Source organism: Embiotoca jacksoni, unplaced genomic scaffold (genome assembly GCF_022577435.1).
Source record: "Embiotoca jacksoni isolate LCO1_2020_lvr unplaced genomic scaffold, fEmbJac1.0.p SCAF_19, whole genome shotgun sequence".
NCBI classification, from domain to species: domain Eukaryota; kingdom Metazoa; phylum Chordata; class Actinopteri; family Embiotocidae; genus Embiotoca; species Embiotoca jacksoni.
This window is the reverse complement of record NW_027185329.1, coordinates 2903192-2922728: the sequence shown is the minus strand read 5'-3', so window position 1 is coordinate 2922728 and position 19537 is coordinate 2903192. Positions and strand designations below refer to the sequence as shown.

Below are 19537 nucleotides of genomic sequence, written 5' to 3'. Positions count from 1 at the left end.
TTTTTTTGTATTTAATTTTTTTTTTTTTTACTTTTTAAGTAGTCTAAGTGTGTAACTTGGTTTGTTAGTTTATTAAACAGGTACAGTGAGCGGTTTAGAAACAATCACCAGAGAGATGAAGGAAGTCAAAGAATCTAGAAAACCATGCAAAAAAAAAAAAAAAAAAAAGTTGGTCTTTGCTCGTCAAGAGTTACAAAAAGAGTATAAAACCATCAGAAGGAGAAATTACTGGTTTTGTTTCTACACAGTGGTCATTCATAAAGTTCACACAGCAGACCACACAGACGCTCATTCATTCACTCAGATTTCAAATGCTGTAGTACTTCAGGGCAAAGTGCATCGCTTCAATTCAAACCTTGTTGTCTCTAATGAAGAGGGTCAATCAAACCTTAACAAAACAAAAACAAAAAAACAATCACCATGGTAACACATTCAGCATGACACAACGGATGTTCAAATGTACAAATCATTCAATTGTGACAATTAAGTGTCACGCACGTAACGCGCGCATGTACACAGGCTTGCGTGTTTAATTGCGTACGAACGTGCGTAAAACTGACACGCCCGTCGCCGATACATGCGTGTACATACGTGTGGTCACATTCACAAATACAACTGATTACATGGGAGAACCTTTTCATGGAGACGCAGTTGAGAGTCCCCCCCCCCCCCCCCCCCCCCCCCAAGGAGGCGAGAGGTGAGCCCAGGTGGCTGATGAGAGATGTAGTCAGGCAGAAGCACCCGGATGTGTGTTGACAAAAAAAAAAAAAAAAAAGATAATAATCCCTCCACAGTAAAACGACGTGAGGTTTTAAGGCAGAGTCTTAACTGCAACGACAGCGGAGCTCCTCATTTTAGTTTGGTGTTTCTTTGAAGAAAAAAAAAAAAAAAAAAAAAAAAGTCCCGGTCCGGCTCGAGCTGAGCCGCGGTTCGGTGAGGCAAGGCCGCCATCTGCTGGTGGACTGGTGGAATCACACCCCAGGAGGGAAAAGGGAGAGAGAAATAGAAAGAGGAGGAGAGGAGAGGTCCTGTATTCACCTGATAGTCCTGCTATCTGCCTAATGAGACATTAAAAACAAACATAAATAAATCGCACTCATGCTGGAGCTTCATTAGAACAACACGTGGCATTCAAAACGTACAACACACACACACACACACACACACACACACACACACACACACACACACACACACACGGATGAGACACCCGGTCGTGACCGGGAGATGACGCGTTAAAAAAAATAAAAAATAGTAATAAACATGCGACTGGATGAGGGTGGAGGCAGGCATGAGGAGCAGAGCGGCTCGGGGCAGGCAGACATCACCAACAGAGCACAGATAACGATGACGACAGGAGTGAGTCGGAGCGCAGCTGATCATGTTAGTGGCAGCAAAACACTGTTAAAGAGTACCTGACCCTGAAAGACACGAAGATAAAAAAACAAACCCTGACGACTAGCTGGTGCTCTCTCTCATCTGGAGCTGGACAAAATGTCTGGAGGGGGGAGACAAACGTGTGTGGGATGCAGGAAATACTGCAAATGGAGAGGGGGGGTAAAAAAAAAAAAGGATTTTATGAATGTTTGAATTGAGAATTTCTCACTAATTTTACATTGAAGGTTCATTCTTGACCTTGAAACAACAGTTTAACAAAAACAAAAAAAGAAGAAGCTCATTACAAGCTTTTTTTCTTAGATTTCTCGTCAAACTGCTGCTTTATTTAATTTATTTTTTGGGGAGTAAAAGATGCGCACAAAAGAAAGCAGTCCCCAAACAGTCTGCCCAGCAGCTACAGAGGCAGGTTGATCCTGTTAGTGCTCAACACAGACAGGTGAGATGCTCCTTATTAATCATTAAAGGATAAATTCACATCATATCAGAGAGCACGTGATGCGATCTGAAGCCCTCAAAAACAGGAAAGTGGAAAGGTTGCAGCATGTTTGTTTCAAATAATAATAATAATAATAATAATAATAATAATAACTCAGCTGCTTGAAGCTGCACACAAACTGCTGTGCACATTTTGCCAGTTTATTAGGTACACCTTCCTAAAAACTGAGACTACATAACATGATGAAATGGACCAAATCAGACTTTGTTTTTGTGTGTGAGACTAAAACCCGAAATTTTGTCATATCATGTCAGATTTATATCAGATTAACGGATCTGGAAGGAAGTAATCGTTTAATAATCCTGGACCCGTTTCCTAACACGGCCAGTTCAGAATTTGACTGTGGGACAAATCGCATTACTTGAATGTGTAAATGTGTGGCGGCTACGAAACAATCGACACCAGATGATGTAAAGCAGCAACCCTGCATTAACGTCTGAATATCATGAAACTGCAGTTTGCGGTGTTGCTGAACTGCACGCTCGTGTTGTTTTTTTTTTACTGTGGTGTTCCTAATAAACTGCACGCTCAGCTGAAGCTGCTGCAGTTTTCACTTTCCAGTCTGAAAGGTCTTTTAACACAAACTGTCCCCTAAAAAAAAAAATTGTTTTTTAAAAAGTTAAATTTCTCCTCTGGGAACAAATCAAGATGCAACTTGAAGATATTAAATACGTTATTGCCCGTTTACGGCTTCATCTCTTCCCTCTTCTTCCTCTCGTAGCCCACGATGCTTTGCTGTTTTATGGACATGTGAGCATGCAAACATGCAAACCCTCCCTCCCAGCCTGCTTAATCTCTCTCTCTGTCTCTCTCTCCCTTTCTTTTCCTTTCCTTGTCTTTTTTTGATTGGTCACCACCACCATTAATCAGCGATCAGCGTGAACCCTCCACCAGCCAATCAAATCGCCCGGCCACTCTGCAGCCCTCAGGAACCTGCAGTCACACGGAGGAGAGAGCCGGTTACTAAAAACAGGACAACAGGAGACACACACACACACACACACACACACACACACACACACACACACACACACACGACTGAAGCTGAGGAGGTTTTGTTTCAACAAATTCTGGTTATTCAGCTGATTCACTGGGTGGAAGTTGAAGGGGAAAAAAAACAAAAAAACATCCGAGGAATCTTGCAGCCTCCGTCTGCTAATGTTATTAACATCCGAGAGCTGCCAGGACGAACCTCTCCGCTCTGTATTTATTTTGTCTGGGACACAAATTAAATGTCTGGAGCTTCTAATGAAGCGAAACGCTGGACTAAATCCACGACATGCTGCTGAGAGTCGGTGAGGCGACAGCTCAGCAGGTTCACGGGAAAGATTGGACTTCGTTTCGCTGCAGTGTGGAAACAGCAGTGTTAACTTTGTGCACATTTGGCAGCTTGTGTCGTTAATACATTTTCCTGGTGACTGAACGGATGAGGTGATGTCTTTAGCAGTGAGTCTGGGCAGCTCGCTGTTCACTCAGCTGTCGGCTGCAATAATAACTTCCTAAACATGACAATATTCAACTGGAAGAGTTATTGTAAAATACTTGCCCAGTCATTTTCTTTTTATTATTTAAATAACACGAATACCAGTGGAAACTCAGTGACGTCACGACAGTACGAGGAAAATGCAGGAAAACAAGAGCAATCCTACAATATTAATTACAGACACCTTTTAGTACTTTTAATTAATTGTTCCCACTTTTTTTTTTTTTAGCCACATCACATCCCATGAAAAGTTTTATGTGCCAATCAGATCCTCAGATATTTTATTCCTCCTTTTCAAGGAGCTCCATTTATTGTCAATAACATTAATGAGCCCTTCACCCCTCTTCAGCCCGATGATACGGGACGAGCCACTCTGCAAGTCCACAGGTTCTTTGGGTTTGTAATGTATAAAAAGCCGGGGTGATTTCGCTCATGAAGTTATTTCTAGCATTTTTTTTTTTTTTTTTTTTTTTTAAACCCCAAAGGAACATTGTTAACAAGGTAAAAAAAAAAATAAAAAAAAAATTAAAAAAAAATAAAAAAAAAAATTTTTTTTTTTGGGAGGGTTTGTTCCAATGCTGCTCATGAATGATAAAATATTTAAAAGGATTAAATGAGTAAAAACGCTCACTTCTACAGTCGGACTCTGGAAGAAAAATGCGAGCTGGACGTTTTCTCCTGATACTTTTCAGTGATATTAGATAATATGACTGCAGCTACATCCAGACAAAAAACTCTGGTGTGATGGGACCGATGAAAAAAATAAAATGTGCATGTACACACACACACACACACACACACACACACACACACACACACACACACACACACACACACACACACACACACACTGCAATCAGACAGAAACAAAGACGGATCAAATCAGAACACGTTTCACTTCAAATTGCGTCGACACGTTAACAAAAAGAGCTTTAAAATCAGGGAGCCTGAACGTCTCCGGTCTGAAAGAACAAAAGAAACATTCAAAATAATTAAAAGAACGGGTCAAAATAAAAATAAATTGTCTCCAATATATATTACATTAAACAATCTTTGATCGACAGGAAGTGGCGCAGCCTCGACGTGGGGCTCAAAATAGCAGCGGACGCACGCTTGTCTCACACGCACACACACGAAGAAGGTTCGTCCTGTGTGTCTCCGAGCTCAGACACCTCTGAGACGTCTGTCCCACAGATATGAGAGTGATCAGAGGGATAAGCAGACAGAAGGAGGAAGAGATGGGATGGAGACCAAGGGGGGGTGGGGAGACAGGGGACAGATGTCCATGCAGATGTTCGGATGCTGTCTTTTTTTTTGTGGCGTAACGCAGCGATGAAGGCAGAGACGGACAGAGAGAGAGACAGAGGACAGCTTCAGATGTAGGTGACAGCACCTTTGCTGTTTTTCTCCATGGTGATTTCTACGTAGGAGGTGGGGACGTAGCCTTCCTCCCCGCTCTGCTTCCTCGCCCGCGTCCAGCCGTCGCCTTTGTCCTCCTCGATGATGTACAACACCTGCAGGACGGGGAGACGGGAGGGTTTTAACAGAGGACGGTCAGCAGCCCCGCGAGGCTCTCGTCATGAACGGAGGCGTTTCCGTTCAAACGCTAAAGCTGAAGCTAATTTTTATGTTTGTTTTTTTTTTTTTTTTTGATGATGCCGATAAATGTAAAGTCAGAGCATCTTTCGGTGTTTCTCGCAAACAAATGTAAAATGTCCGAAAAATCACCAAAGTCAGTAACAATTGTGAATGACATTTACCGACAATTCATGAACTCGATTTTGAGATATTTGAATCTGGACCAAATGCTGATGTGGATAATTAACTATCGAGCGACAAGAAAACTGCTGACATGGATGTGTTCTCAAGAAAATATCGCTAGCAGAGAGTCGAGTGAAGCGGAGCCGGTACCAACAGCGGAGATAAGGTTTGCAAATCAGGAAAGGAAAAACTCATAAAATCAGACCTTCAATAAAATAATGAATTCAATAAAATAAGAGCGTTACCTCGTCTTCTGCCATCACCAGCGTCCCCTCGTTCTGACCTGAGAGTCAAACACAAACAGGTCTCAGGTCTCAAACCTGAAAATGCACATATTTGAATTTCATTTTCATAATTGATGCGTGTGTTTAGTGAATCCCCGCCATGGGATGCTGCAGGTGGTCGTACTGAAGGTCTTCAAGCTTCCATCAACAACAGTGTCAAGATATTTGACTCTTTCTATCGTTATCCGACTTCTAAATTTGGTCCATTACTCTCCCGCCCGATGAGTCTTTAACGAGTCGTCTCAGACCGGAGGAATTCTCCCGCCGTTTGCTTCTTACCATCGAAGGAGTACAGCGCCTTGCAGTGTCCGATGACCGGCAGCGGGTCGTCGTCGTCGAACTCGTCGTCGAACTCGTGCGGGTCGGGGTTGGGAGGCCCGGGCTGCGCCGGAGTCGGGCGGCGATGAGGCGTGTGATGCTCCTGGCTGGTGTCGTCCGTGTAGCTGCCCTCAGGACTGACGGGGAACGGGAGGGTTAGTGAGCTTTGTGCGCTTTTAATACAATAAAGTTAAGACCCAACATACATCAACGGTGCAGTAATATCTGCAGGTTTAAAGAAGTTCCATTTAAAACGTGTTAAGACCACTTTTGTGGAATTTAAGACCTTATTTGTACAAATAAAGCTGCTTGAATGAAGTTTTATTTTCACCTTAAAACTATGATTGTTGCAAAAAAAAAGAAAAAAAAATGGAGCAGAAACTGACGAGAAAAATATAAAAATGTCAACATAAAATATCAAATTGATGAGGAACATTTAAAAAAAAAAAAAAAATAACCAAAAAATTCACAAACACATACAGTTTCAAATTTTTTTTTAATGAAATTTTAAATGTTCTGTGTTCATTTATTTTCAATGAAGTTGATCTGATCACATTTCCTCAATAAATCTACAGATTCAGTTCGGATGTTTCAATATCGGATTCATAGAAACTGTATTTGTAATTTTGTTATTTTAAATTTGGTTGTCACAATTAAACGCTGCAACAATAGACTCATTAAAAGTTATGAAACATTCAACATTTTGAAAATAAGTGAAATTGGCCAACGAAATGCAGTTTGTTTGGTGATGCTTTAATTTTGGTGCATTCATAATCTAAAAAAATATTGTACATGACATTTTTTTTGGCAAACTGCTGTAATTTGAACTGCGTGTAGATCAGCTGACCTCTGTGTGTGTGTGTGTGTGTGTGTGTGTGTGTGTGTGTGTGTGTGTGTGTGTGTGTGTGTGTGTGTGAATTCGGTTGTGCGGGAGTTTACCTCTCTCTGCCTTGAGGAGTGTGATGATGGTTGTCGGCGCTGTGTCTTCTGTCTCCTCTGGAGCTCTGCTTTCCCTCCACCTCGGACAACCACGTCTGTCGACACGGAGAAAAGAGGCTTAACCGGGGAAATTATGACGATGACGCTCTCTTCATGTAGTCGAGGAGGCGGAGCTATCGCCAGCACAACAGCCCAGAAGCATGTACGCATGAAAAAACTGATATAAAAAAACCAAAACAAAAAAAACCCTCGTCTTTACCTCATTTTTGTGGATTTCGGAGCGCAGCTTCTCCATGTTACAAATGGTCTCTGAGATTTTGGGCTGCAGGCTGCTCGGGTCGCCCATCTGAGGATTCTTCTCGTACACGTCCTTCATCTTGTTCAGGGCATCTCTGGCGGAAACACACAAACGTAAACTGGCAAACTTCCCGGTTTCATCCCAGCTGTCAGTCGGACGTCGCCGCTGCACGAATCAAAGCCAGAGCTCTGCGACCCGGACTGGATGTCCTCGGCATTCCCGTGTACGTGTTGATGGTTCGGACCGGGTGAGGACTTCCTGCTGAGCGTCTTACCTCTGATCCACCTCTTTCTGGAGCTCCTTGTTGAGCTCGTCGATCCTCTGCTGCAGCCTCTTCCTCCTCTGCTCCGGAGGTAGGTGGCTGAAATCCTCCAGAGACGGCGCCTGGCGAGGACAAACGGCATTTACGGAAACTCTTTTTGTAAGGTTCACTTCATAACTTTGTCTCAGTGATGTCAGAGAATGAAAAAACATTTGTGTAAGTCGAGACGCTGCGGTTTGATCTGATCTGTGCAGCTCAGATTAAATGAAGGAATAGAGAAGAGATGGCAGACAGCGCGACTCTCTCATACCTTCAAACGACATTAAAACTGACCAAATGCTCGGAATAAATCTCACCACACGTGTCAATATGTAGCTTCTCTGGAGCGTTTGATTCGTTCACCTGAGCTTCCTCTGCAGATTAAGCTCATTCGGTTGTCGGTTGTTTTTCATTTTCAATTTTCTCCGAGCATTTTAAGGACCTATCCTTCATTTTGGCATCAAAGTTGATAAAAGTGTTATTTAGAATCGATAACTGGGGCTACATAATCAATAATATGTGATTATAACAATATATATACCTTCTAAGACGACAAGACATTAACACACAATTCAACTTTAACAGCTGTTCCTCTAAAACTGAGGATCTATTCATGTAAAAGAGTTTTAATTGAGTGAATAAACAAACTACTGTATATCTGACAGACAGCAGGGAGTCTATTCTAGCTGGACAGCTGGAGCTAACTTTACTATCACTACTGGCTCGGTGCTGTGTGTTAACCACCGAGGTGGAAGTCCTACACGGTGAGGATACAGGAGCTGCTAGTGACTAGTCTACACACTCACACACTCACTTACCATCTTTACTGACCACTGAGCCGCAACGAATTAAACATTATAGTAAAAAAAAAAAGAAAAGAAAAGAGAACAACATGGGATGCTGGTTAGTCGTCAGTAGAGTCGTCACACTGCCAGTTAGCTCCTGTGTTTCCTGTGAGGCCACATCATGACACAGCAGCAGGTCGGATTAAATATTCTCCTGCAGTTCATGTTTAATAAACACAGGAACTGTTTTCACTTGTTATGTAAATGAACATAAACTGTTGAATTTGTATCATGAGATCATTTTCCAGTGTGAAATATTTCTAGCAGCCTGTTCGTCCGTCTGTTCTTACGGATTTAGTAAATAAATAAATAAATTTAAAAAAGCAGCCAATCACAGATGGTGCTGACACAACTGACGGGAGCAACAAGCCAACCGAAGCTTTGGTTCGACGCCGATGCCGGGTGTTATTTACAAGTTAGTGTTAAAACGGTCTGAAAGCAGAAAGCTCCGTTTCACAGCTTAACGATAGTGTTAGCGCACGCACACGCACGCACACACACACACACACACACACACACACACACACACACACACACACACACACACAGTAGACTCAGTCCAGACCAACATCTGAGCAACACACCTAAAGTTGGCACCTTTTTTTTCCCCCTCCCAACACAACAATACCGCAAACATAAAACCAACCAAATCCTTAACACACACAAGTCACACCATCAATCACCAACGATCCTCCCTCTTGTGATTGGAGCAAAAATTCTGCATCATGAATGAGAGAAGAGAAAGATTCACACAAAAATAAAATAATTAGAAAGAGGAGAAAGCGACACCAAGCTGGAGAAACAATAAAAGGAGAAATTAAACTAACAGGGTGTCTGCAAGTTTTCTCAGGTCAGATATTAAAGTAATGACATCATGTATTTATCAAATCGGACCAATGAGAGTAAAATCATTTTCCAAATTTGGAGTTAAAATCTCTATTTATGTTCCTTTAGTTGAAATAATGATGTTTTACGCTGACGGAGGACCTGCAGAAATCCTGTAGAAAATACACCAATATCACATCAACCTGTCTCAACCAAACCCACTGCAGAGCTACTTCCTGTCTCACCCCTCTTCTCAGGCCCTTCAAATTCTGGTTGATTCTGGGTACTGTAGTTTTTATCTCAGACAGATAGTGGTTCACAAGGTCGGAGCTGAACCGGGGTGGGGGGAAGAGGTGGGAGGGGGGGACGGGGCTGGGGACGGGGATGGGGACGGGAATGGGGACGGGGATGGGGACGGGTACGGGAGGTCGAGGAGGGTGGTGGAGGGGGAGAGGTGGAAGGGGACTGGTGGGGAGCAGGAAGAGAGGACAAAGCCAGAGGTCAGCATGACATATTGTCTGGATGTGTGTTCAGAGTATTTCTTCAAAGTCTGCAGGAACAGATGGACGTAATGTTGATGTCATGGACCCCCAGAATATTTCCCCATTCACCTTCATTACAAAATAAATGTCCAGAAAACAATAAATACATTTTTGATAATCATTTGTACTTTTAAAATTTGATCCATTGACTAGAATAGAATTTTTGAATTCTCAGTAAATGATTTAATGTGATTGATGAGAGCAGGCAGGAAGTCACCGGGCGTGTTCACGTTGTATCATTTAAATTGTGATTAAAATGCTCATTTCAGCCTCCAGCCTCTGAATTTTAATTCAAAATATTGGGAATTTATGACACCAGCAAGTTTCGTATTTGTCGGGAAGAACTATAGAAATAATGCAAATGCACAATCTCTGGCAGTTCCATCAAAGTAAAAGCTCATTTTTAAAAAGGAGCTGTACACTGTTTATTTGTGTCTGGTTTAACTTGGTAGCAAACTGCAACACAGGATACTGTATGTAGTTCAACGACAGAATCAAGGCTGAAATGAGGGACAACCACACAACCAATAACGGGTTTTTGTTACTTAACAAACCCAGTTGCTGAAAGTTGATTTGACTGTTCTACAGAAATATTTCAGATGTTAATTGAATTGAATTGATTTTAAAGAACCAACTTCCACATGACACGCCTGGGAATATTTAGGGCACCGAGAGTTAAACGATTTGTACACAAACACACGCCTTATCCATATCACCCCGGTTCCTGAAACTGGGAGGCAGCTGATGACGCCGACATAAACCAACAGCAGACGGTTAAATGATTGACCAGCGCATATTTTATAGACAAGCACCGCGTACCTTTGGTTTCTTCCCGAACAGCCACAGCTTGTTCTTGGTTCTGCTCGTCGGGTGTTTGGGGTCGGACCGAGGCCCCGGGGCCCCGTCTTTGTCTCGGTCTCCTTTGGGCGTGTTGCTGATGGTCCCGTCGGAGCCCGTCCTGCTCAGATTCTGACTGAAGTCCTCGAAGGGGAAGTCGCCCGGGGGGTCGAAGCCGGACTTAAACGACTCCACGACTATGGCGGAATCCTGGGAGGAGGTGAGGAGGAGTACGGGAGAGAGGGAGGGAAACAAAGAGGGGAAAAATAAGCTCCCCGCTGACACCCGGGCCGTCCTCGCGTCACCTAACGGTCCTCTACGTACCCTCCGCTCATCTACGGCTTTGGCGGCAGAAACCATTCCTTCCAGACATTTGGAGATGATGGGAACGACTCTCCGCTCGGCCTCGGCGAAGCTTCGATACGTCTCTCCGAGCTTCACCGTCCGACGCTCGTCCATGTCCTGCAGGTTCTGAAACACGGAGCAGAGGATGTGAAAGAACTTCTACGAGCGAAAGTGAGCGTGCCGCGGTTGGCTTTTTTTTTATTATTTTTTTTTTACCTTGAAGATGTGCGGGATGTTGTTGTTGAAATGTTTCCACTGCTCCGCGTTGAAGTTCTGCAGCTGAGCCGCGTACTCGTTCTTACTCTCGTCAGCCATGTGAGTTCGCAGGTAGAACTGAGCTTTGGCCTGAAAAATGACAGACGTCGCATGAAACGCCGAACGACGCCTCGACGACCAGCAGCGTGTTTAATGTGACCGCAGAAGAAAATTCGTTTGATTTGGTGTCACGTGGATTATTACACAAAGGCAGAGATGTTGTAATTTAAGGAAAACTATCATATCAACCTTCTTTTCCCACAGTTCCAGGACGTAAAAAATTCTTAAGAGTCACATTTAAGATTTAAGATTCACTCGGCTGTGTTTTTGCTTCTTCTTCTTGGACCGTTTTATTTTCCTTTAAACTTATTCCACCAGGTCTAATTATACAGCAAGGAGCTACAGTATAATTTCATAGGCATCAATTACACGCACTACCGACGAGATGTTTAAAATGTGTGAGAAGATTCTGCTCAGAAGTCCATTTAAATAAATAAGATGATGAACTGCTCTTCCACCGCTGAGGAGCTCTGAACAAACAAGCAGCACTTCGAGGTCTGATTTAAATAAAGATTGTCGCTTCCTCAAACAAGATGATCTGCGTGTTCTTTTATAAGCTGTTAATGAATGAAAAGAGCTCCTTATCAATTTAAAAAGCAGCACAGATTTTCACGTCTTCAAGTCCTGTGAAGTTCAAAAATGGATTTCAAAATGGATCGTTTTGAGTTCTGTTCTAAATAAATGTAATAAACCTGCCAACTATAATAAGACATCCAGGTATTTTCAATAAGAAGAAAGGAGAAAAGCAGAAAACGATCTGTCACCGCGTCTCAGATTAACAGATGATTTACAGCAGTGTCGCTGCAGGCGGGAGCTTCCTACCTTCTCCACCTCCGACTTGGTGGCGTTGATGTCGTTATCTAACCGATCGAAGGTCAGCTGGGATTTCTCCGCTTCTTTGCACTCCCTCTCAAACTTCCTTTTGCTCTGAAATAAAAGAAAGAAAAAAAAAAGAACAGAGTTTCAAATACATTGAGAAATCTTTCCACTGCAGTGCAAGTGACTGTCTCGGTAAATAAAGCTAAAATAAAAAAAGAAAAAGCTAAAAATATGTGAATGAGCGGGAGATGAATCAGACAGAGGAGATAGTTTACTTCCTGCCAGCCCATCTGGCTTACGTTAGCAGTGAATAGCTGAGACATTACAGCTCAGTCACAAGGTAGTCACTTTTAAAGTCATGCAGACCACACACTGAAACGCTCAACAGAGGGGCTGCAGGGCAGAACATGTGACTGGACGTGGATTATTTATAAATTTTAACAAGCAGCAATTAGCTTTTTCGGCTCTTATGGAGTTAGAGTTAATTATGTGCGTTGCAAATGAGCAGATTGTTATAAAATAACTCGGCAAATGCAATGAGATGACCTCAGAAGGGAACAAACGCAATCGCCGTCTCTTTCCGAGGACTATTGGGAGACAAAAGGAAGGTTGTTGAGGGCCAAACGTGGCACATGGGCCTCGGCTTGCTTTGGGAGGGGTTCATCTGCTCTGAGCTCTGAGCTCTGTGTGTGTGTGTGTGTGTGTGTGTGTGTGTGTGTGTGTGTGTGTGTGTGTGTGTGTGTGTGTGTGTGTGTGCGTGTGTGTGTGTGTGTTTCCTGGTCCTGGCCTCTGTCCTTGGTCCCTGTCGCCCTGGGAAATTTGCCAGAGAGAAGAAAAGGACTCTGCTGTGTTTTCACAGTCAGAAACAAATGATTTAATATTATATTTTCTATTATTTTGGGGGCATAACAGCACAAAGCTGCTTCTTACAAAGGTTTCTGAAATAAAAATGATACCACAGGGTACCAGAAATGCCACGTTCGCCTCGTGTTTAACTGCCAGCATGCGAGGAATTAAAGGAGGGAAAATTGGATCCTGCTTGTCCTTCGGTTACCTTTGTTAGCATTTCTTTCATTCCTCGTGGGAACAAGTATGAGCTGAATGCAGCTGGAGGTCCCGAACGGGTAATATTTACACCAAACACTTAAATCTTTTTCTTCATCCCTCCTCCTCCTCCTCCTCCTCCTTCCCTCCTCACTTACATTGTCCATCTGTTTCCAGCAATGATCCAAACCCTGCTGGGCTTTTCTGCCCTCCTGTAGATGCTGTTCCATTTACACACACACACACACACACACACACACACACACACACACACACACACACACACACACACACACATATATACGAGAGACATTTACACAGAAACACAGAAAAATACATATAAATATGCGCACATACACAAGATTATTGGACTTTGTGTCATAGTTACAAACACAAAAACACTCCAGTGGAAGGAAAGGAGGTGAAGCCACCGATTTACTGGAGTCCAGTTTCTGAAGCAGTAAAGTAACAAACTGAGACTCAACGGCACTAAAATCTAGTAACTCATTACACAAGAGCAGCAACACATTATATAAGATTAGTCTGAAAAAAATATGTCATTTAACAAAATAATCTCAACTCTATGTCCTTTTTTTTCTTTTTTTTTTTTTGGTGATTTCACAAAGAAGTAATCAGCGAATGGAGTTTGCTCGGTTGTCACGGAGACGGCTCTGTTGACATACGCTGGCGGCAAGCATGTGACGTGGTTCAGAGAAGTTCAGAAACAAGCGAGCACTGTAAAGCAGACCTTCAGCTGGGATCAGCTGCCGGGCGTTGAACCATCGACCCACAGGTGTTGAACACTTCCCTCCTGTTTTTAGAATCCGTTACGAGAGCGATTGATTACTTCCAGGACTCTCTACATCTCTAACCTCTCACTGTTGTAGGAGCCAGAGCACACGGTGGTTTGAGATCCTGCGGTATTTCATTTGTTCCAGCTGAACATTATCGAGTTGTTTGATCATTTGAATTTGTAAAGGCGTCTTTGAGTACCATGAAAAGCACTTTAAAAATAAAATGTATGATTATCATACAAACTAAAGCACAAGGACGAAGCTGAAGGACAAAACATTTGCAGTCACGAATTAGTGACATCTTTTAAATCCTTTTATAAAACATATTTCTATGAAAAGAGCCCTTCTTGATTTTATTTGTGTATTATTTGAGTATTGGTAGTATTATTTTATGTATATTATTATTTCTGATTTTCTCCCCTTTTTAAACATTTATCAATAATTCCTTTTTATCTCAAAGCACCAGACTTTGTTTTAACTTTTAACTGATGAATTTGATTTTATTTGCTGCCCTGACTGAAACATGGTGTAATTTAAGATTTGACATGTGCTCTACAAATAAAGATTATTAATATTATTATTATTCTTACCATCATAGCAAATAATGGCAAGAATGAACTTTAATTCATATTTTTTTTTAGATCAAAACAGATAAGAAGTCTTAAAAATGATATGGATGAAACGAAATGATAAAAGCTAATGTATAAAGTCAATCCATCTCCATGACAACTGACTATGTGACTCAACTCTCAGTTTTACTTGTATAGAAACTTTCATACAACAGTGCATCCCAAAGTACTACACAGCACAAGATAATAAAAAAAGAAAAAAAAAAAAGATTAAAACAATAAAGCACCAATTAAAAGCCGAGCTAAAAACATATGTCTTAGGTTTTCTTTAAAAATGTCCAGAGGTGGATTTAACAGGTGGTAAAACAATGAAACTCGGGTCCTTCATTATGACATAATAACATCACGTTACGGATGCACTCTGTTGTCACCGACAGGCAGAGAAAAAATGTGCCATAAACAGTCTTTCGACATCAAAATACAAACTAGAAGTCCCCGGTAATCATAGTTTTAAGACATCAGATCACAACTGCACACTGTCCCTGTTTGTGAATCATGAAATAATGGGATTTATTTATAGCACAAAACAAGAAGGGGGCGCTGTTCTTCCAAAACACATGGATTTCAATTTTCAGTTTATGCCATCAGCAGATGGTGGGAGACATAAAAGGCAGATGGTTAACATCCCATCCAGCATATTTATCCTCTCGAGTAAAGCCAAAACACAAAACAAATGCACACGAGGTGACACGGAGGATAACAAAGTGCAAACGGCAACATCCGTTCTTATGACAGGAAGCAACAGGTTTTTTTTTTTGTTTTTTTTTAACCAAATCTGATCTTAATTAACAGAAAACACGCTGAAAACAAAACGTGCGTGTCGCGGTCATGAACGCTTCACTCACGTGTTTCCTCTCGGCTTTGAGGTCCTGGCTGTACCTCATCAGCTCCCCGTACACCTTGTGAGCCATCTCCTCCGCCACCACCTCCCTCTGACCGGCGTAGTCGTTGAGCTCGTTCAGGATGGAGTAGAACGACAGACATGATGTGAACCTGGCAAAAAAAAAAAAAAAACAGGCACGTACATTAACGCGTACGTGGAACACGCTTCGCCTCGTATATCTCCACGTGTTTCAAACAAACACCCACGCATTTATATATTTGGGTTCTGTCACACAGCGACCTTCACCAAGAAGTCGGCTTTGGTTTTTGTGTTATAGTGGACATAAAAACATAAGGAAGACCCTTTTTTTTTTTTTTTTTTTTTTTTCAATAATCAGCAAAAGATTCAGCAGTGAGTTATGCAAATGAGTGTAACTTCCAATCACTGTCAAGGAGAACAGACAAAAAAAACAGAAAACATCATACACACTGATTTTTGGATTTTATTTTTGCAGTTATAAAATATTTCACGCAACAACAAAAAGTGCACTTCTGTTTCACTTCAGCTCCATGTGAAGCTTTTCCACTTTCTCTTAATATCATTTTTTTCAAAATCTGACTTGTTTCCTGTATTTGTTAAAAGTAAAGCACACCAAGATATCCTTCTGCATGAAATGTTCTGCATAATTAAAGTAACGTCTCTCACCTCGGCTCCTCTTCTTTGGAGCGCTTTGGACAATATTTCTTCACCAAGCTCCTGTTAAAAGAGACAGAGAAGCAGATTAACACACACACACACACACACACACACACACACACACACACACACACACACACACACACACACACACACACACACACACACACACACACACACACACACACACAGACAAAGAAAGCGAGGGGATCCCAGTATATTATTAAAGATGAATCAAAGATTTAAACATCAAAGTCTTTGCCTGTCCGTTCCCTCAGGCTCTGACAATACACACTACAGTGATTTAATGATTTAACTAGAGAGCAGAGGAATGTGTGTGTGTGTGTGTGTGTGTGTGTGTGTGTGTGTGTGTGTGTGTGTGTGTGTGTGTGTGTGTGTGTGTGTGTGTGATGTCATCAACAGTAAAAGAAGAAAATACAGTAAGTGTTTCTGAAACATTTATTGGTGAAACATGTACACGGTTTCACACAAACACAATTGTATCTTTGATCATTCTTCAGACCTGCAGCAGTGTGTGTGTGTGTGTGTGTGTGTGCGTGCGCGCTACGTATTCAGAAGAGATTTCCTCCCTTTGAAATCACACATCAGCCACCGCTGGGACTCGGCTGCTTTTTAAATGAGGGTTACTGGGTTTGTGCTTGTTGGGTTGCGGAGAAGCTTTGAAACACTTGAATGAGCAAGAAATCACAAAAAAAAAATGTTTTCCACGTCATATTTCAAAGTTTTACACTGCTGAGCATTGATGTTATTAAATCTGGAGCGTGAAGGTGAGTCCAGTGATTAACTCTGAGATCAAACACACGGCACAACATCAGCCTGACGATGGCTCGTCCTGACAGATGTGTGGTGTCTAAAAAAAAAACTCAATACTTAGCTGAAATTATAAAAAAAAAATTTTAAAAAGTGACTTTTTTTTTTTTTTTGGGCTGTTTTCCACAGGGGTTGCATTTACTTGGATTGACTGTTGACAAAATATATTAATACTTTTGGGGACGCCAGCAGTATTGGCCAATATTTACCATCGGCCTCGACCCAGATTTGACTTTTTCTGTCAATAAGACAGGCCACTAAAATGATGCTTTAATTAACTCTTGTGTCAAGCTTGAAAGAAGTTTGACCCAAGAGACCCAGGTATGCCTGCAGGGAAGAGGGATTCAGCAAGGTCTCAAAACCCAGTACTGTGTTCACCGCTTTGAGAGGACTTGAAGTTGTGATTTGTTACTATATCAATAAAACTGATATTTCCAATGATTGCTCAGCGCCGGCCAAGCGAGACCATCGCTGTCCTTCCACATTACATAACCTCGCTGTCCATCCTATGAGCCGTCATCCCAAATGAAATATGTGCAGCTGTATATATATATATATAAATATCAGACGGGGATTCAGTCCCGAGAGATGCTGTATTCAAATGAGTCTGATCAGATGCAAAATAGCTCAACTGTGACATCCAGGGTATCAAAGGATTTTACAGTGTGTGTACAAGAGAGACAGAAAGGGTGTGAAAGCCTGTGTGTGTGTGTGTGTGTGTGTGTGTGTGTGTGTGTGTGTGTGTGTGTGTGTGTGTGTGTGTGTGTGTGTGTGTGTGTGTGTACCGTAGCTGCTTGGCGTAGTTTTGCTCTATGTCCAGCCTCTCCTTGACAAACTTTGCGTAGCGCTCCAGGAAGTCGATGCTCCACTGAGTGTGTTTGTCCAGATTGTCAAACTGGTCCTGAAGGACAGAAAAGACAACAAAATAAAATTTTAGACATAAAACAAATTAGGGGTTAAAATTCACGGTTAGATCACTCGTCAGTTTTTTTTTTACTTCTTACTTCTTTTCCACTACTGCTGCTGGACAGAAGAACCCGTGTTAAACAAGAGGGCACGGAAATATGTTCATTCCTGAGTAAAATAATTAAAGCTGCAGATATTTTGGCGGGTGATTTGTTCACATGATAACAGCTTTTGTCAGTTAAAATTGGACCAATTTGCTTCCCATTGGGAGAAATCGGTGCAACATTATGTGATGCCACAAAGGCCTGACTATCCTCACAAATCAATGATGAAGAATGGATCGCTTTCATTGAGTTTGTTGTCGTCTTGTTTTCTTTTCTGTGAGTATGCATACAGTAGTTGAAGTGCATCTTATGAAAATGTCTTGTTTGATTCTCAAAGTTATTAACAAATATAATTTCTTTCATTCCTCCATCATCAGACATCGAGATTATTTGAGCACTTCGATCGGGAGCCCAAAGAAGAGCTGGAGATCAGTCGAGAGATCTTTTTTTCACCTTCACTTTCTAGTGATTAATAAATCCTATCATTAACATAAACCTTCTCGTGCGTCCGGACCGTCGTGCCAATTTAGTGAATCAAGACGTCAACAAGAAATCTCGATCTTGTTGGTGTCAGATTGTTTGTGTCAGCGACAATGTCTCCGCTCAACTGGAAAAACACAATCATTCACAGTCCCCTGAACACACACACACACACACACACACACACACACACACACACACACACACACACACACACACACACACACACACACACACACACACACACACACACACACACACACACACACACACACACACAAACACAAACAGAGGGATAATAGCAGCTGGTTTGTTGTCAGATGCCTGTTTGTATTGACATCAAACAATCTCCACCCTCGTCCCAGCAGGCCGGCTCTGGAAACTGGAAGTATTACATTTACAGTCAGATATAATAATCTTCTTCTTTTTTTCTTTTTTTTTAAACTGTCATCTTAGAGAACATATCTACTATGAAGTCTTCAAAATAAAAACATAAAAAAAACTTTTTTAACGTACATACATACACGTCATGCAAAGCCCTTTGTATTTTAACAGAGAAACATTTGAATGTTTTCGCCCACTTAAAGGAACTTCCAGAGGAAGGTGATCATCTTACAACTCTTTATAAATCACTCATTTAACTGACTGTATATAATATCATTAACGTGTGTTGCCAACAAGAACTGCATTAGAGACGGGACTGCAGGATGGCCCCTTTTATAATGCCAGAAATCAGCATTTTACAATATTTACATATGTTTTTCAAATTTTCCAACCACATAGTTCAACATTGCTCTCTGGCAGCCAAATATCCAGCATCCGGCTGCACACTGACACACACACACACACACACACACACACACACACACACACCGTTACACACACCGTTACACACACACATTTACAGGAAATAATCCTGTAACCGCATAATATCCATCGAGTGTGCAGCCGTAGCTACCGCTCTGCACGCTTTGGGCTGCCTTTTGTGTAGGAACGTGTGTGTGTGTGTGTGTGTGTGTGTGTGTGTGTGTGTGTGTGTGTGTGTGTGTGTGTGTGTGTGTGTGTGTCAACACAAACTGGAGCACATAAGGATCGCCAAGGGAAATGCGACACTGTGTGCGAGACAGTTGACCTTGATTGTCCATTAGTCATTTTCTTCAAAACACAAAAGAGGAGCAGAGAGACTCTCCAACAATACGGCCGATCATCACCGAGTGTTTGAGCTGCGGCCACGTGACACGGACGCGTACGGAGAAAAACAAGCTGTCGGGAGACGGAAGTCGATGAACAAAATGTTTGGTTTAGTGGCTCCAACATACAAACTAGTAGTGACATTATCTACAATAACATCTGCATTAATCCCATCGTCGGAGCACCAATCAACTCAGGATGAGTGTAGTTCAAAAAATGTTCGATATTGGTTC

The 19537-nt window shown here is 41.9% G+C and overlaps 1 protein-coding gene across 4 annotated transcripts in view; it reads right to left on the bottom strand.

The window, feature by feature from the left end:
* Positions 1-878: 878 nt before the first annotated feature.
* Positions 879-19537, bottom strand: part of fnbp1l (formin binding protein 1-like) — a 41821-nt gene continuing 23162 nt past the window's right edge. The window contains exons 2-17 of one of the 4 annotated variants that reach the window (XM_069153032.1): positions 17409-17524; positions 15802-15852; positions 15119-15266; positions 13009-13071; positions 11810-11914; positions 10889-11017; positions 10652-10798; positions 10310-10537; positions 10221-10231; positions 9194-9335; positions 7252-7361; positions 6939-7071; positions 6680-6774; positions 5702-5877; positions 5384-5421; positions 2836-4891 (exon numbers count right to left, since the gene is read on the bottom strand). In XM_069153032.1, the coding sequence (XP_069009133.1) occupies positions 4751-4891; positions 5384-5421; positions 5702-5877; positions 6680-6774; positions 6939-7071; positions 7252-7361; positions 9194-9335; positions 10221-10231; positions 10310-10537; positions 10652-10798; positions 10889-11017; positions 11810-11914; positions 13009-13071; positions 15119-15266; positions 15802-15852; positions 17409-17524 (1833 nt within the window). In that variant the 3' untranslated portion in view covers positions 2836-4750. The other 3 variants (XM_069153030.1, XM_069153031.1, XM_069153028.1) reach the window with 3 other exon arrangements.